We start from the raw sequence: 24,309 nt of genomic DNA, 5'->3' as shown, positions 1-24,309 counted from the left end.
GTGTTTGGAACGACATGAGGGTGAGTAATTAATGACCGAATTTTCATTTTTGGGTGAAATAACCCTTTAAGATCTTAAATTAAAGTTGCGTGACTTTTCTAGGTATAGATTTTTTTTTTTAAAGGAGCAATTTGAAAGCAGATGTTTGAGCTACCATCTTCCTTCGTACAGAAATGACAGTCAAAGAGAAGCAGATGCATGAAGCAGATCCTGTTCAGAGGGGAGTGACGCGGGCATGTGGTTGAGTACCTGGTAGAGGTAGAAATGTCCAGCAGTCTCACAGGTGTAGGAGACGTCACCAGGAACATCTAGACTCTCCTGCAGACGCGCCACCTCCCGCAGGAGCTCCAGACGGCGAGACAGAACATAGTTCACTCTTCCATACCTGACACAGACCAGAGGACAGTTCATACTCAACTCTACCACATCTCAGAGAAGACCATCCTGTCCAGGACAGAAACCCGTTTGCTAACTCTGTATCAGGGCTTGATGCTTCATTTTTTCCAAGAAACATGTGCTCCTAATTTGAGGAGCAATTTAGAAACATATGTGATCCTGGAGCACAAAACCAGTCTTAAGTCGCTGGGGTATATTTGTAGCAATAGCCAAAAATCATTGTATGGGTCAAAATTATTGATTTTTCTTTTATGCCAAAAATCATTAGGACATTAAGTAAAGATCATGTTCCATGAAGATATTTTCTACATTTCCTACCATAAATATATCAAAACTTAATTTTTGATTAGTAATATGCATTGCTAAGAACTTCATTTGGACAACTTTAAAGGCGATTTTCTCAATAGTTTGATTTTTTTGCACCCTCAGATTCCAGATTTTCAAATAGTTGTATCTTGTCCAAATATTGTCTGATCCAAACAAAGATTATTTATTCAGCTTTCAGATGATGTTTAAATCTCAATTTTGAAAAATTTACCCTCATGACTGGTTTTGTGGTCCAGGGTCACATATTAGGAAAAAAAAATTAAACATTTTAGAAAAGAAAACTTATTGAATAATGTGTTTTATAAAGGGATACTAGGAGACATCTAGGGTGTGTTCACACTTGTCATGTTTTGTTCGATTCTCTGGTGCAATTGCTCTGTTAGTGCGGTTCATTTGAGTAAGTGTGAATGCTGCCACCCAAACCCTGGTGCATCCCAAACAAGCGGACCGAGACCGCTAAAAAGATGGGTCTCAGTCCGCTTCAAAATGAACTCTGGTGAGGTTTGAATGAAATATGAACGCAACAGACCAAATACTTCTAAACGAACCAAAAACAGGATGTAATGACAAGATGTGACGCTATGCGACATGATTTGACGACGCGGAACGAGTGGTGCATCCAAAATAAAATGAGCAGAGGGCAAACGCGGAGCGACGAGGAGGTAAAGTGCCTTTTATGAGCTCTCCATGAGTTCGCAGGTGGTAAAAATAAAATCATATGTACACGCAACAATGAGCGGGCTTAGTCCAGCAGACAGCATTAGCTGTGTTTGACTTAAAGCGGCGCTGAGCAGACCGATCGATGAATGGGTGCTTTGATGTCATACACTGATTGGTCTGCGCAGCGCCGCTTTAAGACAAACACACCTACGGTAGATTCACACGGGGCACCAGCGTCGACGCTTGATGGAGGGCATGTCTGAAGCTTTGTGTTGACACGACTTTTATAGTGACAACAGCCAATCACATTACTTTTCTGGTGTTGCATGAACATGAATGGCTAGCGTCTGTGCTAGGATATTTGCATAAGGTGATCTTATTGGCTGAAACCTGCGTTGGCACTTGAAAATTTGAGCAAGCAAGCAACGCCAGTGACGCAACGCAACGGACCCACAATTCAGTTTGGCAATGCTTGTCGTCACTCCATTCAAAGTAAATGAGAGGCGTTGATGTCGATGCCCTGTGTGAATGTACCGCTACTGTTTGGGGTGTTTGGCAAGTTCTGCCATGAAATATACGTCATTCAACCCGAACAATCAGATTGTGAACGTATCACTACACCTTTAGGTTCGGTATCTTTAGGTTTGCGGTCAAAAATGCCAGTGTGAACACTAAGCGGACCAGGACCAAATGTATTGTTTTCTTTTTTTTTTTTGGGTCCGGAACAAACGAACCAAGAGAACCTAACTACAAGTGTGAACGCACCCTTACAAGCAAAATTATAAAATTTACTAGAACACAAAAAGTAAAAAAAAAAAATAAATAAAAGTGAAAAACTTATCTACAACATATTAGAATATAAACCAATAAATAGGCTAAATCAGTTTATTAACTGTTTTTTGTTTTTTTTTGCACATGCAAATTAAAGTTTGTTGCTCTCTGCAAGCAATTAAGAGAGGTGTTTAGCCCATCTCTTTCATTACATTCAATTCAGATGGAAACTCTCAACCTCTTGGCACTATAGATTCAGAATACTGGTGTAGGATGTTTATTTGTTTAGTTGCTAAACGGTACGATTCATCAGAGCAGCAGCTGCTCCACACAGACAGGAACAGCACAAGCTTTCACACACATTACTATAATTGATAGTTATTCTGAGGAGCGTATACACTTAACCTGTTATTTATTTATTAAATAAGTCTGTTAAAGAAAACTACCTTACGTGCGATTTAAATGTTCGTATCAGCTCAGTTTCATTTGAGAGATTATTACATTTGAAGTATAGCAATTTACTCTAACAGTTTGGCTTCTGTTGTTAATTTTAACCTTTAATTTTGCACCAATGTACCAAATGTGTTTCCTGTATATTATAGCATTGTTTAAGAGTAGGGGTGGGAGAAAAAAATCGATCCATCGCGATTCTCTCTCCAACGATTCTGAGAATTTCAGAATCGATTCTGAGCTTAGTTTTCAACCAGATGCGCGATGACGCTGAGTTTGCTTTAGAAACACCTGTATTCTGCTGGCTTCCAATTCCTCACACACATACACCACTCGAATCTTCCGTAAAATAATTTTCCATAAAGTTCGGAAAGGTTGAAGTGAATTACAGGGACATTAGCGGGCTTCATTGCACAGGATGCGTGCTTTGTTTGATGTTACACTTGAAGTGTGCGGTCTCGCTCGTCGGTATTTTCCGTACAAATGCTCTACGAAGTCATCATTTATGTGGTTTGGAATGCAGCTCTCCATGAGTTCGCAGGTGGTAAAAATAAAATCATATGTACACGCAACAATGAGCGGGCTTAGTCCAGCAGACAGCATTAGCTGTGTTTGACTTAAAGCGGCGCTGAGCAGACCGATCGATGAATGGGTGCTTTGATGTCATACACTGATTGGTCTGCGCAGCGCCGCTTTAAGACAAACACACCTACGGTAGATTCACACGGGGCACCAGCGTCGACGCTTGATGGAGGGCATGTCTGAAGCTTTGTGTTGACACGACTTTTATAGTGACAACAGCCAATCACATTACTTTTCTGGTGTTGCATGAACATGAATGGCTAGCGTCTGTGCTAGGATATTTGCATAAGGTGATCTTATTGGCTGAAACCTGCGTTGGCACTTGAAAATTTGAGCAAGCAAGCAACGCCAGTGACGCAACGCAACGGACCCACAATTCAGTTTGGCAATGCTTGTCGTCACTCCATTCAAAGTAAATGAGAGGCGTTGATGTCGATGCCCTGTGTGAATGTACCGCTACTGTTTGGGGTGTTTGGCAAGTTCTGCCATGAAATATACGTCATTCAACCCGAACAATCAGATTGTGAACGTATCACTACACCTTTAGGTTCGGTATCTTTAGGTTTGCGGTCAAAAATGCCAGTGTGAACACTAAGCGGACCAGGACCAAATGTATTGTTTTCTTTTTTTTTTTTGGGTCCGGAACAAACGAACCAAGAGAACCTAACTACAAGTGTGAACGCACCCTTACAAGCAAAATTATAAAATTTACTAGAACACAAAAAGTAAAAAAAATAAAAAAATAAAAGTGAAAAACTTATCTACAACATATTAGAATATAAACCAATAAATAGGCTAAATCAGTTTATTAACTGTTTTTTGTTTTTTTTTGCACATGCAAATTAAAGTTTGTTGCTCTCTGCAAGCAATTAAGAGAGGTGTTTAGCCCATCTCTTTCATTACATTCAATTCAGATGGAAACTCTCAACCTCTTGGCACTATAGATTCAGAATACTGGTGTAGGATGTTTATTTGTTTAGTTGCTAAACGGTACGATTCATCAGAGCAGCAGCTGCTCCACACAGACAGGAACAGCACAAGCTTTCACACACATTACTATAATTGATAGTTATTCTGAGGAGCGTATACGTTATTTATTTTATTTATTTATTAAATAAGTCTGTTAAAGAAAACTACCTTACGTGCGATTTAAATGTTCCAGTTTCATTAGTTTCATTTGAGAGATTATTACATTTGAAGTATAGCAATTTACTCTAACAGTTTGGCTTCTGTTGTTAATTTTAACCTTTAATTTTGCACCAATGTACCAAATGTGTTTCCTGTATATTATAGCATTGTTTAAGAGTAGGGGTGGGAGAAAAAAATCGATCCATCGCGATTCTCTCTCCAACGATTCTGAGAATTTCAGAATCGATTCTGAGCTTAGTTTTCAACCAGATGCGCGATGACGCTGAGTTTGCTTTAGAAACACCTGTATTCTGCTGGCTTCCAATTCCTCACACACATACACCACTCGAATCTTCCGTAAAATAATTTTCCATAAAGTTCGGAAAGGTTGAAGTGAATTACAGGGACATTAGCGGGCTTCATTGCACAGGATGCGTGCTTTGTTTGATGTTACACTTGAAGTGTGCGGTCTCGCTCGTCGGTATTTTCCGTACAAATGCTCTACGAAGTCATCATTTATGTGGTTTGGAATGCAGTGGACTTATATATTTAAAATATGAACCTCACTAACAGAAGCTGCTTTCAATTTCAAATGCTGACGCGCGCTTTGTTTGTGAAGACTGCTCGCGCATGCGGCTGTGTGCGACTCAGTGTTAGTGGTTTAATGTACTTGCGTCTCAAAATGGTTTTATGATGCAAAATAAATGTAAACACAGCCAGTTATGTCTTAAGGGATTAAACGGACAGGACAAACCACATTACTACTTATATTTCCAAAGAGAACCATGCGTGAATGCAGCTTAAAGGTCCCCTGAAATGCTTAGAAACACGCAGCGTTACTCTGTGTTGACGTCATTTATCTGAAACAGGAAGACAGGGCGGGACATATCAAGCAGCCCCGCCCCTTTTTAAAATAGCCAATAGCGTTCGTTTATATCACAGCTTGGGCTAGAGCCGTTCAGAGCTGTTGTGCTCCGTAAAGTCGCATTTGACAGGGTATGCCAGCCAATCTCATCCATATTGTGATAAAAAATAGCATTCTGTGTAGAATTTTGTCACTGTTTTGGAGCACACTGCCTTACAGATAACCTTAAGACTAACACTGATACTAACACCCAAAAAACTTTAATTTTGATTTCATGGGGACTTTAATAGATCTCCCGCTGTCTATGACGTCATAGTAAAAAACAACAGTAAAGATGAAGAAAAATCACTCAGTTCTTGAATGGAAATCGTTCAGATAATCTTACTGAATACTGAAAGCACTCTTTGTTTGTTGTTTGTAATATGTTTCTATGCTCCTCTTTATTATTTGCTACTTGCTACTTGTATGTTTTGAAGTTATATTAGTTTAAAATTCTTAACATACAACTGTTTAAATTTTTTTTTTTTAATTTGTAATTATTTAAAAAAGTACTTAATTACTTATGTAAGCGTGTGTAAATGTAAGGATTTTAAGATTCTCAAGTCTGTAAACTAATTAATTAATAAGGGGGGAAAAAGTAGATCAAGAATCGTTCTGGAATCGGATCGTGACTCCCAGAATCGGATCGGATCGTCAGGTGACTAAAGATTCCCACCCCTATTTAAGAGAGACATTTTCTTGAGAAAAATGGATACACACCAGAAATATTAAATAAATAGTGCACTTCTAAGTATAACCAGCCCTTGCCATTGTTGGGCTGATGAGAATGTTGGACTCATGGACATTTGCATTACTGATAAATGCCTTTTAATTATTGCCACTTTATTTATTAGTTTTTTTTATGTTGGTAACTTTTTATTTGTAAGGTAACTACTTTTATGGAGGAAATGTTTGAATAAATTGTTGGAAAAAATTATTTATAGCTATGGTTATGATTTACTGACAAATTAACCAAAGAATTAATCAATGAATACAGAAATAATCAACAGATTTATCGGGAAAAAATGTTAGATTAACTGACTAAACAAAAATAACTGACAGAAAAAATTAATCATTAATAGCAATAGTATATAGCAAATCAGAATTGATTTGGCCCATGCCACTTGTGTGCTGCTGTTAAATGTGTGTGTGTGTGCGCGCGCGCGTGTGTGTGTGTGTGTGTGAGAGAGAGAGAGAAAGCTGCACCTGCTAAAATCTTTCTCAGTCTCTAGTTCTTCTTCTCCATGTCCCAGACGCAGAAGGTGACGCTCATCAATGTCTAATGCCATAATCTTCTCAAACAGCTGGTTCAGAGCCTGAACAAGACAAACGCACACATATTAAAAAAATAGACCTACAGTAGAGAACTGTTTCAGTGATGTATTTTTTTAAGTCCCTATAATAACTCACAGATGTTGAGTTTGTTTTAATGGTCATGATTTAGCAGTTGAAGTGATTTGTGATCCTAACTGAAGCATTTCTTCCGTAACAGTGCTGTGTGTGTACCTGATTCGAGTGTGTGACGATAAGCGTCCTCTGCTCGGGGAAGTTGTGGTACAGGTTGGAGATGATCTGAACGGCCACGTCTGTTTTTCCTGTGCCGGGAGGACCAACAACCTACAGCAAAGAGAAAGAGCAAGATAAACACACAGGGAGAGACTGACAGACACTTTCACTACAGACTGAAAACCAGCTAAAGCACTCAAAGAAATATCAGTAACTGCAGTGAGATGAATATCTTTCTCATTATTTGCTGGGAGGAAAATAAGTCATGAGGCAAAGCAAAGAACAGGAAAATTAGAAATAAATAAAATAATCATATATATTGCATATATATTGCATATATATATATATTGCAAACTGATATTTCCTATCGACACACTACAGCAAAAGATTTTGTACCATTTGTTATCTGGTGAAAATACTAGTGTTCTAATAATTTTGGCCACCACTGTATATATGTATATATATATATAAATAAAAACCGTGTTAGGTGTAATAAAGAGATTTCTTACCATAGTAAGTCCCGGTTGCATCCCTGCACGAATGGCTTCAATCTGGGTTGATGTAAACTGGATTGTGTTTCTGTTGAAGTGGACAAAAATGGATGTCAGTGTTTCCATAACAGGCAAAGTTTATACGTATATTGAGTGCATCTTTGGCTGATAGGCTGAACCAAGAACAGATCTTGGACTGTCTAAAAGGTTTGGCCCTGAACCTGTGACTGTGAGCATGAGCTCCACATACCGTTTGGGCTGGTTGTAGGGATACGGGCCCCTGTTGGGAATCACATGAGGCTCCACCACCAGCGTGAGATCTTCCTCATCTGGCTTCTCCTCCTCATTTGCTTTACGCTTTTTACCCTTCGCATTCTGTGCAGGGAATCGAATTCTGGTAGAGAAAAGAGACGCAATTTCAATCCTTCATCACAAATCATCCACTTACACAACTATTTAAATTTTGGGGTTGGTAAGTAAAAAAAATAAAATAAAGTTTAAAGAAAACTCTTCTGCTCACCAAGGATTGCATTACAAAATAAAGTAAAAACAGTAATATTGCTAAATATTTTTGCTATTTAAAGGTGCAGTAGGAGATCTCAGAAAATGGGAAAAAAAATTCTTGGTCCTACGCCTTCCACAGAATATATAAATACATATAAATACATTTAGACCACTTAATGTCTGCTATCGGGATGTGAAGAGACTTTCAACCAGCATAACAAAAAATGTTTCTGAAGACAATCACCTATTGCACCTTTAAAATAACAGTTTTTATTTGAATACATGTTAAAATGTATTTTATTGCTGGGATCAAAGCTAAATTTTGCACTGTAAAGCACGGACACACAGCATTTATACAATAATGAGGATTCCTGACCTGAAAGGCGGGACCTGTCGAGCGGGATCTTCCTCGGTCACCTTCACCGTGTGATTGGGGAAACAGGACTTCAGGTGCTCGATGGACAGGAAGGTGTCGTTGAAGTCCAGAGAGGGAATCTGGTTAGGCATCTTTGAGTAATGGGCACTACCAGGATCTCCATAACCCAGAATAATGTCGTGAAGCCAGTCGGGCACCACACACTCGGTGTTCATCAGGTTACGAATGGTCTCCAACACGGCCTGAACACAACAAAACAAATTCATTTTTGATCACTGTGGATGGTCGAATCACCAAAGCTCTATTTTTTGTGTTGATTAAAAGGCAATATCTACTTCCAATCTGATTAGGCGCTTCCTGGCCAGCGTTTTTTAGCATCATTAATACATAGTATTTATTAATATTTAAAAAAAAATTTTTTCCCAGATGTTAAAGTTTTATTTATTAAACGATCTACTATTTAGTCTTTTGAAATTGCTCTAAGAGTATTTCAGAAAGCGTTTCAGCACTAAAACTAGCTTCTACATCTGTGGAACGTTAGGAGTAGTGAAGAGGACTCCTAAGTCACTAAGACCAAGCCACAAACTATCCTATGAGCTTTTAGAAAGGTATCGCCTTCGGTTTTGGAGGTTATCCCAACTCCACATTTTTCTTTGATTATATCCTTGTTTTCATTAACCAGTTGGGTAAGAAGTAACAGCTGTTCCGTCCAGTTTGGTTTTCTTTTACGTTTGCATGTCTTACTATCAGTCATGATTATTCTACTCTGTCAATTAAAAGGCTGTTTATGTATTTGTTTATGGCAACATGACCTTTATTTGAATATGACAACATAATATCACACTCTACATTATTTCTATGAATAAATCTCTGACAGAGACTATCAGCCAATCACTGTGTGCATAGTTAATAAGCATGCTGACATCATCCATAGCACCGAGGTCAACTCCGCCCCCTTACTCTTAGCTTAAGATTTCTCTCTATTCCTTAATAAAAGTTTGTCTCAGCAGCTTTGTGAATTGGTTTTAAGAGAAAACTCTTAGCTAAAAACTTTTACTGTTATTTAGGAGAACTCTTAGTGGTAAGATAAAATGTTTTGTGAATACGGGCCCAGAATTGCTAGATGTGAACTCGGAATTCTGAGAAATAATGAGTCAGAATTGCGTAAATTCAGAATTCTGAGAAAGTCAGAATTCTGAGTTTTTATCTTGCAATTCAGTTATTTTTGCGAGAATAAAAAGGCAAAATCACAAGGTATAAACAATTACCTTTTAAAAAATGTTTTATTCCATGGTGCAAACAGGCTTTCATATTTTACTATTTAAATTATGAACCAATCACTTAAACTATAAATTTAAATAAAAAAGTTTTTATTTCAGCTATTGTTTATTTCATTTATATAAATTTTTTAACAGTTATATATTTTTAGTTGCAGTCAACAGTCTACTGGCAGGCATATATCGGGAATGGTCTGACCTTGAAGTTGTTCTCTTTGGGTTTGCGTCTCATGATGATATTGAAGGTCTCGTAGGGGTCTTCTGCTCCATTCTGGATGCTGTTGGTCATGTCCTGCTGGTACTGGTTTGGGTCGAGCCATATCCGGAACGTCCTGGTGTCACCTTTTAATTTGGGCTTCGGATCAGGACCTTTGCACAAATAAAACCATTAATTAGTCACAAGATGATTTCTCATTTGTAAGTCGCTCTGGATAAAAGCCTCTGCTAAACGAATAAATGTAATGATGGAAATCAATATTCAGTCTAAATTGAGGTTAATTTGTCAAGTGAATTGACACTGAAATCACTGGACCAGAAATGACCAGTGATACTAGACCACATTCAGAAGGTCCAACAGTGAGGACCATCCAGGGTCAGTGTGAGAGAGATTCAGTTTTCAATACTGATAATCAGAAATGTGTCTTGAGCAGCAAATCAGCATATTAGAATGATTTCTGAAGATCATGTGACTCTGAAGACTGGAGTAATGATGCTGAAAATACAGCTTTGAACACAGAAATAAATTACAGTTTATATACAACATATATTCACATAGAAAACACTTATTTGAAATCGTAATAACATTTCTCAATATTACTGTTTTTGCTATATTTTTGATGTGTGCATGTGTTGCATGTGTAGCATAATTACTGTTCATTTGTAAAAGCATGGCAACCCACATAAAACTCTATGCTTATGACCTGTGCTTAGAAATCTCTGACAGTCTAGTCTGTGCGCTGTCTGTTCATCATACGGTTCAGTGAACTCCGTAAACAGTCTTACCTTCCTCTATGACGCGGCCCTTATCATCCAGCATGCCCTGCACCTCACAGCCTCTCACGTACACAAGCCCGGCCTGATCCACAAACGGCTGCCGGCGGTCAAAGCGCGTGCCGAAGAGCAGGTTGGGCCGCACCGTGATCAGAAAGCAAACGTCGTGCTTGCGCAGCCCTGTAAAAACGAGCAAAGATGTGAAGAGATGGAATGAAGAAAAGCTGTTGTTGTACTTACATTTCTTAAACTGATATTATCAGCTTCACCGGCATTAACATGTCAGATACAAATGAAACATTCAACAATATAATATAATACAATACATTTTACAAGTTTTTCTGAGTCAATCTCAAGTCCTGATACAAAAAAAATATATATATATAAAAATATATACTGTATGTTTTTATATTTAAGTTACTATTAACTTAAAGCTGCAGTCAGTAAGTTTTTCCTCTTTGTCGCCATCTCTGTTTAAAACCTGCAATTGCATTTATTTGCGGAATTATGTTCTTAACCCTTTAAACCTTTAATGAATGTAATTATTTTGATCAACTCTTAACGAGCATTGAGCAGTCCCTCTAAACCGAAGTGTACCGGATGCCACCCCCCCCCCCGCGAAAATATTACTAATCATATTTTTCTAACCACGGCCTTGATCAACAAAAAATGGATCTCATTTGAAAGTTTAGAGTTTTTAATAATTAGGTATAATTTTAAAGCTTAGAAATTCATTTTTCGAATGCATCCAACCATTTTGATCGACTCCTAACCAGTGCTGCCTAGTTCCTCTAAACCAGAGTGTACCGCCGGCGGGCGCCCCCTAGCGAAGAAAAAAAATAATAATCATATTTTTCCAAAATAACTGCCTTCATCAACACAAAATAGGTGTCATTTGAAAGCTTGGAGTCTGACCTTTACAATGCACGTGGCCACTTTGATTAACTCCTAAGTAGTGGCGAGTTATTTGTGGATAAATAGAAAAAAATGTTTTCATAATTAATGAAAAAAAAATGTGCCATGTACTCTAATATGTCAGAAACATCATAAAGCTCAGCTAGTCATGTGTCATATGTCATTTGAAAGGTCTCATCGAGTAGAATAAAACACGTATAATTGTTTGGGGCTTTGACTAAACTTGAGTGAGGCATTACTTCAAATTCAAAACAACAATTTCAAAACTGTAAAGGGCTAAGAGAAAGGCTACCTTGGTTCCAAATGCTGTAACTTTTGATTACTTCATAATATCACCACAAAATGTACTTCACATACAGCACACATGTTGGGGAGCATCACCAAAAAATATTTTTTCTCCTACCTTATTTCTTTCATGAGATATTGAACGTCAAATAAGAATGATATGAAAAATTTCCCTTGACCACACTAATTTTTCTAACATTTTATCACCTATTTCGCAACATGAGAATATTCAAATGCAAAGATTTTTCCCCCTAAAAATATAGAAAGATTTCTATCAAACGATACCTACCTTTTGACTCACCTTGCTACGGTCTTGGAGTTATGAGTCATTATTTTTGTGCATGGCACTCAGAAAACAACAATTTTTAAAATTCCTTCAGGGAGTCAAGAGCTAAACAAAAAGGCCCGTTTTGTTACAAAATACTGTAACTTTTGGATACTTTATGCTATCACCACAAAATTTGAAACAGATACAGCTAACATGCTGGGGAACATCATCAAAAAAAGACCTGATTTCTGTCCTGAGATATTGAATGTCAAATAAGACAGATATGAAAAATTTCTCTTGAGCACAAAAATTTTTCTAACACTTTTATCAGCTATTTCTGAGCAGGAGAATGTCCAAATGAAAACATTTTTTTCTACTGAAAGTACAGAAAGGTTTCTATCAAACGATACCAAGCTTTTGACTCTCCTTGGTACAGTGTTCGAGTTATGAGTCATTATTTTTGTGTCACTCACAAAATACATCAACTTCAGTTGAGGCCAAAAATGCCCTCAGGGTAGAGGTCTGCATTCCCGCGGCTCTCCCGTGGGGACCGACCAGATTTTTTGCATCGCGGGATTAAATTCCCAAATAAAACGCGGTAGCAGTCAGTAACTCTGGTGTAATTTGAACGGGAGCGGGCAGTCTAACAATATCCCGTTCCCGACGTCCATTCAGAACATATCTGCGCTTTATTCTTATTGACAACCGGTACAGCCTGCACTCTGACGGTTATGCTGCACGCATACTTTAAACGTCACGCGTTTTATTTGCGTGGTCTGTGCGCAGCATGTGCATAACGATGCTCAGAGCAGGCTGTACCGGTGGTAAATATACGGCCCTCAGACAGGACAGGCAGGTTGTCGATGAGTGACCGAGCAGAATAAGGATGGAGCAAAGTGTGGATGCGCTGTCCTTGAAGGACGTTCAACTCGGTTTTGTTTATATTTTGCTTAGCCTATAATTTGAAATGAAAGATGTCATATTTATTTATTTTTCCCTGCGACACTTTTCCTACTGTGTTAACAGAAAAATGTCAAACGAATTTAGTATTTTGACAAGATGAATAAAAATAGCTAACAGGCTATTTTTGTACAACCTAAAAAAATAGTCCAGCGCAGACCTCTACCTCAGGGCTTAAAGGGTTTAATGTAGGTTGTGAGTCGGTGCGGCTCCAGCGCGGATGAATCTAATGTTTTGAGGAGTATGCGTGGCAGTCAGCACCGGTGTGGATATTCACTGTACTTCGCAATCACAAATTCTAGCCTACATCTTGGAAGTATGACCCAAATAAGAACTTTCACTGGATATTGTCATCTGAACGAGTAAATAACAAGTCTAAAACATTTGTTCTGACCAATAAATTACATTACAATGGTGATTAAATCTAACAATCAGTTCATATCACATCAAACCGTGCAAATTATTATTACTGTTAATGTGTATGTAGTGTGTATTAGCATGTAGATTTCAATTTCTGTGCAGTCTAATCTCTAATTGTCATACCATTCAAATTTCATATAAAGAAATTCTTTTAACCCAAAAAGCAAATTAGGTTACACTTTATTTTGATAGTCCACTTATTCGACTAACCCTAAACCTACCCTAACAGTATACTCTGAGAGTTAGTAGACGTGTAGTTGCAAATTAATGAGAATTAGTTGACATGTAGTTACAAAGTTACTTATAGTTAGTAGAATGTCTAAAGTGGACTATCAAAATAAAGTGTAACCGCAAATTATTCTTTCTCCGAACTGGTTCTCTTTAAAATACAAAACTTGTGTAATCCCAGGCTATCTGTAATCAGATAAAGGAGATAGTTTTGAACACTGGCTGGTTATGTACTTGCTCAAAAACTATATTTCATATAATTGTTAACCAAAAAAGGTACGGACTGCAGCTTTAAGTTTTTCATTAATGATAATAACCATGATATTGCTAGGTGCTTTCAAGGGTGTTGTGCATAGGTTGTAAATGCGTTGCTAATGCTTGCAGAGACAGCTTTACCCTCCCACTCGTTTTTGATGTTATTCCGGATGTTGAGGTTAATGGTGACGTCAGCACGGACACGGGCAGGCCAGTTCTCTCCGATGTTTGGCTTCGCCACCTCCACGATAGAAAACGACGCTATGGTCTGTGCCATTCTAGCCCATCCTCCAAACACCACTCCTCCGTACTCCGACTGCCTGCGGGACACAACCACACAAACACAGCAGATCATAAACAGGATGCTCACGCCGTTCTTTGACAGTAAGCATAAATGCTGTACAGGGGTTATCAAGCTTCAAAATTGACAATAAATTATAATCCCAAGTACTTTTAAGTTAGAAAATATATCCTGTGTGTATCCACATCAAGTATCTTGACATTAAAAAAAGTTTTATTTCTAAAAAAAAAAAAAAAATTCTATTTCATCCTCTTTCACTATTTTGTCCATTTAAGTACACATTTCCTACATTCTTGCTACCAAAACACCTCCTTGAAAATCAGCCCTTGATATAGTCCTGAGCCAAGTTACGGGAAATGGCCTTTAGAGGTTAATTTGGGTATGAAATCAAACTTTTTTGTTCAAAATGCTAAAAATGTTTTAGACTGAGAACAAACCATGGCTTCATCCGTAACACGACGTCCTCGATATCCTGCCGGATTTCATAAGTGGACTCCAGTCGGAAGAGGTTGAAGTTTCTCAAAAGATAGTCATGCAGGGTCAGAAACTGCAGGTTCAGCTTGGGGAGAGCTAAGCAACCTGCAGATTCACAAACAAAAAAAATTAAATAAAATAGATCAATAAAAAAAAAAAAAAAGAGTATTAGACTGTTTTACTAAATTTTAGTTTACTTTTTTTTACACTCATACATCTTAAAATGTAGTGATGCACTGAAATGAATTTAGTTTTCAGTGTTTTGTTTAAAAGTTTTCATTAAACGAAAATAAAGTGTAATAATTAATTATGTATTTAATACAACTCAAAATAAAAACAGTTGTATATAAAAATTTTAATTGCACATAAGACTGTTTTTAATGTAAACTTTTTAATTATATAATTATTTTTATACTCCAATTCTTCGTTGAAACAAACATTTCACACATTCAAAACTGTTTCAAACCAAAAATCAATTTTCAGCAGATTATTTTCAGTTGCTGAAATTTCAATGCATCACTATTAAAATGTTATTGTCAGATATAACTAAAGGAAAATTCAGTCATTATTTTACTCCTGTAGAACAAAATTTTTTTTTTTGAAGAATCTCCAGGCAGCTTTTTTACAATTTTGCACAAACGGACACAATCAAGGCATCAGTGGAGTTTGGCGTTAAAGGGTTAGTTCACCCAAAAATGGAAATTCTGTCATTAATTACTCACCCTCATGTCGTTCCAAACCCGTAAGACCTTCGTTCATCTTCGTAACACAAATTAAGATATTTTTGATGAAATCGGAGAGCTCTCTGACCCTCCATAAACAGCAAGGATACTACCGCAATCAACTCACAGAAACGTAGCAAGGAGATCAGTAAAACAGTCCGTGTGACATCAGGGGTAACAATTTATTCAACAATTCTTCTCCCTGAGTTACCGTCTTCTGCCATTTTGGAGAGTATCCACTGAACGTAATCAGCGTAATGAGCGTTGTTTACGTTCAGCATGCGCGTGCCGTCTACTGAACATAAACAATGCTGATTACATTGATTACGTTCTGCAGTACTCCCCAAAATGGTGGAAGACGTAACTCGGCGAGAAGAAGTGTTGAATAAGTTATGTTATTGTTTTCTTTTGGGCAAAAAAAGTATTCAACAGGGGTTCAACCATAATTTTACGAAGCTATGAATTGAAAAGCTATGAAATGAAATATAAAATTACGGTTGAACCCGATGTCACATGGACTATTTTACCGATGTCCTTGCTACGTTTCTGTGAGTTGATCGTGGTAATTACATTGCTGTCTATGGAGGGTCAGAGAGCTCTCAGATTCCATCAAAAATATCTTAATTTGTGTTCCGAAGATGAACGAAGGTGTTACATGTTAGGAACGACATGAGGGTGAGTAATTAATGACAGAATTTTCATTTTTGGGTGAACTATCCCTTTAAAGATACTGGGTAGTTTTTTTTGGGCATTTTTCAAAGCTTCTTTTCTGCATCTATTTTCATGCATCTTTTGGAACTTGAAATACTTGGTCACTATGATCTGTTGTTGTATGGAAAAGAGCTGATCATTCTTCAAAATTTCTCCTTATGTGTTCCATTGAATAAATACAGTAATACAAGTTAGGAAAGATAAGTACATATTTTTTTTGTCGAACTATTCCTCTAATTTTATTAATGCAAAGGTATATGACAAAATAGTATGATGATTAGATGGTGAACTCATATGTGAAGATGCCCACCTTCTCCAGAGTAGTACTCAGTGGGAACGATGTTCTGGTCCCAGATGATCTTCTCAGTGGGGTACAGAGGCATCTGGTTGAGCTGTTCTATCTGGGAGATTCGTCTCTCATGGCGGGACACCTGAACAGAAGAGAGAAAGGTTTCATGGGGTTTATTTCGTCTTGGCCAGCTCCTCCATTAACCACCGAATCATCTGCATGCTGGACAAAGCATGCTGGGTAAACCTGTGCGATTACGGTTTACCCTTCAAACACAGCAGATGGCCAAATGTAGACTACATACATCACAGCGCAAGAGGGCCAATCACATCCCATGAGCATTTTAAAGTGATATATAGTACCAAGATGTTTGATGTACAGAGTTATTTTTTCCAGCACACATTTTGGTCCTTGTTTAAAATGTTGCCTGTAAATCAAAATATTGTGTTTGAGTCAACTGTGCAGTGCAAATCCCACAGTCTCAAAACTTTCTTAAAAGAAATTGTTATACGCAGTGCATGCATAATAAATTGTCTGAATTAAGTTTTCCTTTAAAACTTTTCCTGTACTTCCTGATGACTATAAAACCTTTCTATTAAGTTTCTGTTCAAATTCAAATTAGCTAACGCTGTGAGACTACTCTGCTGAGAAAACATGAAACAATTTCAATGAGAAAACGAGTCGGGCGGCTCACATGGGACGCAGCTTTGAGAAAATCAAATTAATTAATCAGGAGTGTTTGGGCAGCTTATCCTGTTAAAGCTTAATTAAGTGTTTTATCTGGTCTGTGACCTGCTCTGACTCCATTGTGGGCCGCAGCACATGCACATAACCAGATTTCAGCTGTTCAACATGCAAATGACCGCCTGACACTGGCTCCATCAACACAGAGACAGAATTAAAGAGGAAATGCTCAAGTTCTTGATGAGATTTGGAGGGAGTAATTAAAACACGCTGAAGCAGGACCACCGATGGGCCTGAAACATCTTAAACATCTGCAGCAGAGGTTAAAATACACTATAAGAGTGAGAATTAAAGCCATTCACAGGCCCCAGCCTCAAGCACTTACAAATTGAGGATTTAGCAAGCAGAAAACCTTTTAAACACGTTCGACAATAAGGACTGCCTGATGACCTGGAGTCAGCGTGAAGGCCACTTGGGACAGTTGACTGAACCATTGTGACGAAAGTTTATGCACCATTCGGTAATTCTAACACTCTTTCAGGTGTTTTTGCGCTTGAACTGACAAATCCAAACTAATTGTGTCAAAATGCCCATCTTGGTAAGTATCCTCGTAGATTTGGTCAAGAAAGAAATCTGATGTGTATCAGTATATTGCAATGGTTCCCAACACTGGTCCTGGAGGCACCCCAACACTGCACGTTTTGTATGTCTCCTTAATCAAACACACCTGATTCAGGTCATCAGCTCATTAGTAGAGACTCCAAGACCCGAATTTGTTGTGTCAGAGAAAGGAGACATGCAAAATGTGCAGTGTTGGGGTGCCTCCAGGACCAGGGTTGGGAACCACTGTATTAGTGCATCAGGTCTTAAAGTGACAGCAGCCTAATTTACCAGGTGTCATTAATGATAATCAAACAACAAAAGACAAAAAGAAAATCTCTCCCTGCGCTTGACAAATAACTTATATTAATCTACATTTCATTTATACAGTGAAAGACAGTGTTACTTTACATTTGATTATTAAATGTCTGTATCTGATTACTACTGTTAGACCCACCTGAAAAACCTAAAAGCATTGTTTACTGTGTTCTGTTGCTTGCAATGTGTTTATTTTTTCTTGTTTTATTACTGATTGTTCACTTTCCTTTAAAAATGTCTGAACTTTATATTAGTAGTTAGGCTAGTAGTTTTTACTGTGGTATCAAAACTGGAATCTAGAATTGTCAAATTTCACTGGGATCTAAAATTATGGTTAGAATACAAGATTACATGGGTCAAAAACAACAAAAGTAATAACTTTTTTTCAGCAGGACTAAATCTGTATTTCACAAACTTTGGTGAAAATGCACGTATGGTATAAATGCATGTTTAAAATACCCAGAATATCCCCCAGAGTGCATTTTTATAGCATGTGAGAACATATAAACAAAAAATATGCTTGCAAGAATGCATTATCTATTGGGAAGCAGGAACATTGTCTTTTGACATTATCTCCGTGCATGTCGAAAAACTTTCCTATGCTCATTTGGATGTCTGGTGACAAACATATGTGCTGGAAAAAAAAAAGGTTTGAATAGCAGTTTGTGTGACTGTGAATAAATGTTCTCAATCAGAAATGTGAGAAGCTATGTTGTAAGCTTTAAACAATCACAATAATGTGCCATATGTTACTGTTAAATTAGATAAGCCTATTTTTGTTATTATTACTTGTCAGTACTGAACAAAACATATTTACGGTCTACATTTCTCTCAACTCCCCTGACATCTTAACTTTTTTTTTTTTTTTTGCAAGCTTGTGAACAAAACATATTTACGGTCTACATTTCTCTCAACTCCCCTGACATCTTAACTTTTTTTTTTTTTTTTTGCAAGCTTGTTTTAATGCATTCTGGTGCTGCTTTAGAAACTCGCCAAAACAAAGTACAGCAGAAAAAAAGTAAACACTTTTATATACTTGTAATATTTTAAGATGTCCCTACCAGTAGCTCCAGAAGGAATTCTTTATCGTAGGATGTATCTTCTCCATCAGGAAGCTCAGAGAGGAGACACAGGTATGCCGACACCCGGTGGAGGGTGTTGGGACTACAAGCAGAAAGAAGAACAGACAAAACGGAGTCACAAATGAACAAAAGCGCACAGAGCCAAATTATTTTGCACATGTAATGTAATTTATCTAACATTTGTCATAATTATCATATACAACTTGAAAAAAGTTTCATTTCACAATTTAAAAGTCCAAACTATTAGCCACTAATTTCTTGATTTGTAATGTTCTCAGTATCTTGGTTAATGAAATATTCGGATAAAAAATGCCAATCAGAAAAGCATGACATAAGAATATTATGATATGTATCATAAAATGATGATTACGAGACATGATGCATTTCAGCAAGCTGTACTGTTTCTTTCAACATACAAAATACCTTCTGATGTTCATTCATGTTTATTTTGTGCTTTAACTAGTAATGAAGAGGAAGAGATATCGGTTCATGTGCCTCTTGAGATGCTACAGCGATCTGTCACACCCCATTAAAGAGCACTAAAACCACATTTATTGTTTGAATTTTATAATAAAATTCATGTCATCCATTTTGTGTAAAGGCTCATTCTGAATACAAACAATTCTTCTTTAAACATGTTGTCAGGAAGACAACATTGGGCAGGATATGGAATAAGGATTTTTTTTTTTTTTAATTTTTAGAAATAACAGATTTAAATTATATATTTTTTTTTACAATAATTAATTTTTGTATCGTGTTTAGCAATTAATTGAAGATATAATTGACAGATTAATCGATTATTAAAATAATCATTAGTTGTGGGAAAACCCTGATTGTGTGAACCCCGTCTGCAGTTAAGGGACTTTATCATCAAGCTCTGGCAGGAGCCATTAATCTAATGGGCTGTATCTCACTCTCTCTCTCTATAAAGAGATCACATTTAACTGCCGTCACTTACCTGAGATGGCCAAAGTGTTTGGTGAGGGACTCTCGCGTGTCCACTGCGGCCACATTAGACAGGGCAAAATCATTGAGCTCAGGGAAATGAGCAAACGCTGCTCTCTGAAAAACAAACACCAGTCAGAGAACTTCTGAAACATCTGACAGATTTAATAATCATAGAGCAATGAATCATCACAGACCACATGACTATTACAGAACAGACTCAGGTGGCTACTGATACATCAAAGGTGATTAGGAACCAACTTTTTCCCTTACTGAACCTGAGTGTTGCACATAACATCAGACCACTTGTGGGTTCTATGCTTTTAAAATATTAATCTAGATAACGGAGCATACTGCATATTAATACATACTAGTGATACTACTAGTTATTTATAGGTCAAATACAGTGCACAATATAATAGAGTACAATTCAGGGCTCCCACTCTTTTTAACCAAATAATTTCTATGGCTTTTCCATCACTTAAATCCTCATTTTCTTTCCCAAACTTTCATTACCCTTTATTCTTAAAATGGCACTGAAATGACAAAACCACTTTGCTTGATGCACTCAGTGATTGGTATAGACTGTTTTTAAAACTGCAATAAATAAATACATTTAAATATAACTGATAGTTTGTTTTTTGCCAGATTAACATTACACAAAGTATAGTGTTCTAAATGTACACTGTATTTTTATGAACCTATAAAAACGCATTAATTATTGTGGAAATGCATCACAATCTGTGAAACAGGTCAGTGGTTGTCAAACAAATGAACGCAGAAGAGCTGCTGACAAATGTGTTTGTGCAACAAAATGGCATAATTTCCCCTTGATTTTTCAAGATCATTTCTTCTTGAAAATTCTCAATTTTTAAAATCCCTCAAATGGGTCTGGGACCCCTGACAGACTGATGAGGGTGAACATTACACAAAGTATAGTGTTCTAAATGTACACTGTATTTTTATGAACCTATAAAAACGCATTAATTATTGTGGAAATGCATCACAATCTGTGAAACAGGTCAGTGGTTGTCAAACAAATGAACGCAGAAGAGCTGCTGACAAATGTGTTTGTGCAACAAAATGGCATAATTTCCCTTTGATTTTTCAAGATCATTTCTTCTTGAAAATTCTCAATTTTTAAAATCCCTCAAATGGGTGTGGGACCCCTGACAGACTGATGAGGGTGTGTGTGAGGTGGGTTACCTGTAGAGAGGTGATTCTGTCGTAGTGAAGTGTGGTCATCTCTTTCTGTGTGAGCGCATTTCCTGTCTGATCACTGATCTCAAAGCCAGTGTAGAACTTCAACATGTCCAGGAGCTGAACACAGTAACAACAACAACAAAAAAAACAATGATTACTACAGTTCAGTCTCTCTACGTCTAATAGTCTCCGTACCCTGTGTATATTTATGCTTGTGCTTAGGCTTGCTGTCATGGTTTTTGTTGTACTAATTCGTAACACATCCCTACATTTGCAGAAAGGCGCTATTGTAATATACTACGGCAAAGTTATTGCTTTCCTTATTCAAACTGATTTTTTTTTCTCTCATGAATATATGGTTGACCTGAAGAATGAAAGCTATACACTTTGAAAATTATATGACTGCTTATCGATACTAGGGGTGTGACTACACTTAGCTCCCGAGATGAGACAAAATACAGATACTTGGTTCACTAGAATGAGACAATATCTTAATAGAATTTTTAAGAAATTTTCAATGACAAAATATTTGTCTTTTAATTACAAAAAATAAAACAATGCAGTTGTATTTTGAAATATTTTAACTAATCTAGGGCTGTAACTAATGATTATTTTGTTAATCAAGTAATCTACTGATTATTTTGACAATTGAGTAATCTGATATTTTTTAGTAACAAATAGACCTAAGTGAAAACCAGGCTTTAGTATGACTATTTATATATAAACTAACAATGAGGCAATAATAATAGTCTCAAATAAAATAAAAAACCAAGTAATTGCATGGTTTTATCGAACAAAACTGTTAAAATACATAACTACATTTTATGTATTAAAGGGTTAGTTCACCTAAAAATGAAAATTAGCCCATAAATTACTCACCCTCAAGTAATCCTAGGTGTATATGACTAAGTCATATACATAATATATAATACATTATACATAGACTTAATGTAGGATTATTTTTTTCCGCAGCCAAACGCTGCACGCCGGAGATCCGGCACTGTGCCAGAGAACTTTAAGCCCCGAGTTTAATTAATAATTTAAAAATCCTAATTAGCAGCAGTGGTTGAAAAGGCTGTACAATTTGGGGAAAAATTTACTGATTTTTATGCAAAAAAAATTGTGTTTGCCATTTAAAAACTATAAAAATCCAGGTTTGCTGTGCTTGTTTGCAGGGATGCAACAATTTGACCAAGCGACTAACTACAGAGGAACAAAAAGAGGAAGCGCGTGTTCAGTGCTGTACCTGGCAGAAGAGGTGACCCTCTTTCTCCCTGTCTGTGAGGTGAGACAGCTGGCAGTTGACCACCAGATGAGCGTCATCCAACACTGTGTTGAACCAGCGGCGAGTCGGGAGGAGAGCCTGGCAAAGACGGGCAAGGTTAGAAATATGTTCAAGTCGCGATGCAATGGACAAAGCGACAGATCTTTTCTTCTGTATTCTGATGCACATCCGAGTGTAATGGATTATCAGAAAAGTAAAAATGTGAGGCGGGGCTTATTTCTATGCATCGGCTGTTGATTGGATGTTAAGATGTGGGTGTGTCACTCAAAAGTGGAGGCAGATGAACATAAGGAGTGGGGTTTGAGAGGATGAAGTCCTGTATACGCCACCAGACTGAAGTCTAATGCTAATGTAATGTTAATTTGTGACTTTTTTTATTTTTTTTTTTACGTATGTACACTGGTGGCCAAAATGATTAGAACACTAGTTCTATCTACCGTGGATTTTCACCAGCTAAAAAATGGTTTTAAGTCAGTTATTTCTATCTTTTGCTTATTTTGGCCACCACTATATTTCATGTACATATATATAACTACCTCCACAAACATACACATATTATTATAAACACTTTTTTCTCTCTCTTTGTGTCAGAAAAAGATTTTAAAAAAATGTTGCCATGCAATGTTGCCTTCACTTATCGCTCAAAAATGCAACAACTAAAACAATGAAAAAAAAAACATTACAACGTCAAAAATGTTTAGAAAGGAAACAAATGCACAGATTAATTGTTCACAGTAAGATCTATAACATGCATTTAGAATTTTCATTTCATGCTGACTTTATCATAATGAGAAAAACCGAAAGCAGCATCAGAACAAATGCTGGAATGCCAACTCACCTCCAGGTCAATCATGAACTCAATGAATCTCTCACAGTAGTGAACCTTCTCCATGGAGACGGTGCCTAGAGCAACATGAACCACAAAACACACATTAAATCAGTGATGACACATCTCATTTCACACAGACAGACAGACTCTGCATTCTGGGGTGGACGGTGGATCTGGGTTCGGAGGGAAAAGCAGTGAAGAGAGTGACAGTATTATGATGGTCTCATAAACGGGATGCGCTGGCCTCTTGCGTGCCACACCATCTCCGGCCCAAACAGGTGGATGTGGGAGGAGGGCACGTCGGCTTGCGTTAGCGGAGCGGTGAGAGGCGCCAGCGGGCGAGCATCAGCTGCTCTGAAGCTGGGTCACGTCACAGGATGGTGAAAACACTGAGAGATTCTCAAAGCAAAAATAAATCACTGCCTGAGGGGTGGCAGGAAGACTGAGGCCTTATGGGTAACAGAAATCAGCCACATCTTAACTTGTAGCACAAATGTAGGCAATGTCTTTTAGTGTAATTGTCCAAACATCACCTTCAGCTGCTGCTTCATGTGACTTTTTGCGGTCAAATTCTTACTTATTTTTATCAAGTAAATGTAAGAATAACTTTGATATTGTTAGTAGTATTTCCAGATGAACACCTACTGGTCTGAAGCAGCTCGGCTTTACTTGATTCTCCATCAATCATTTTTTAGAAAAATTAGTGAGTCTGAAATCTGATCTTTTGAGGAACGTTTATTTGCTCATCTCTCAATCATCATTGGATTGCAGTGCATTATATGTTTGATCATTTAAATCTCAACTTACTAAAATATTGCAGATATAGAGTGACTGACAAGTGACAACTGATATTTATATCATTTTATGTAAGTATCTGCTGTACTGTTATTAAGATCATTGATTTACATTACAAGCATCAGAATTTCATCATATAAATATCAGTATCTGCACTAGAGCTGCATGAATAATCGTTAAAAGATCACGATCTTGATTCAAACACCCATGTGATCTAATTTCTAAATGATAACGATTCGCCCATGTCTATTAAACCTTTGAAAAAAATCATACCAGAACATTCAAATCTGCGTTCGCGCTGCCCCTGCAGCCCTCTACGAACACCTTGGCAATTGAATCGCCATTGGCTAGTACATTTTTTAGTTTACTCGCCAGACT

General features: G+C 37.3%; 1 protein-coding gene across 4 annotated transcripts in view; it reads right to left on the bottom strand.

Moving 5' to 3' along the window:
* aqr (aquarius intron-binding spliceosomal factor) overlaps positions 1 to 24,309 on the bottom strand; it is a 75,247-nt gene that overhangs the window by 37,323 nt on the left and 13,615 nt on the right. For 3 of the 4 annotated variants that reach the window (XM_016480456.1, XM_016480457.1, XM_016480459.1), the window contains exons 10-25: positions 23,146 to 23,210; positions 22,269 to 22,385; positions 21,026 to 21,139; positions 19,833 to 19,936; positions 18,854 to 18,956; positions 16,212 to 16,332; positions 14,432 to 14,573; positions 13,835 to 14,013; positions 10,375 to 10,542; positions 9,572 to 9,741; positions 8,096 to 8,337; positions 7,466 to 7,609; positions 7,234 to 7,303; positions 6,725 to 6,835; positions 6,425 to 6,534; positions 250 to 385 (exon numbers count right to left, since the gene is read on the bottom strand). In XM_016480456.1, coding sequence (XP_016335942.1) covers positions 250 to 385; positions 6,425 to 6,534; positions 6,725 to 6,835; positions 7,234 to 7,303; positions 7,466 to 7,609; positions 8,096 to 8,337; positions 9,572 to 9,741; positions 10,375 to 10,542; positions 13,835 to 14,013; positions 14,432 to 14,573; positions 16,212 to 16,332; positions 18,854 to 18,956; positions 19,833 to 19,936; positions 21,026 to 21,139; positions 22,269 to 22,385; positions 23,146 to 23,210 — 2,096 coding nt within the window. The remainder of the gene's footprint in view (positions 1 to 249; positions 386 to 6,424; positions 6,535 to 6,724; positions 6,836 to 7,233; positions 7,304 to 7,465; positions 7,610 to 8,095; positions 8,338 to 9,571; positions 9,742 to 10,374; positions 10,543 to 13,834; positions 14,014 to 14,431; positions 14,574 to 16,211; positions 16,333 to 18,853; positions 18,957 to 19,832; positions 19,937 to 21,025; positions 21,140 to 22,268; positions 22,386 to 23,145; positions 23,211 to 24,309) is intronic. The other variant, XM_016480460.1, reaches the window with a different exon arrangement.

This window comes from Sinocyclocheilus anshuiensis, unplaced genomic scaffold (assembly GCF_001515605.1).
Source record: "Sinocyclocheilus anshuiensis isolate Anshui unplaced genomic scaffold, SAMN03320099.WGS_v1.1 scaffold161, whole genome shotgun sequence".
NCBI lineage: Eukaryota > Metazoa > Chordata > Actinopteri > Cypriniformes > Cyprinidae > Sinocyclocheilus > Sinocyclocheilus anshuiensis.
This window is presented reverse-complemented; position numbering and strand designations above follow the sequence as displayed.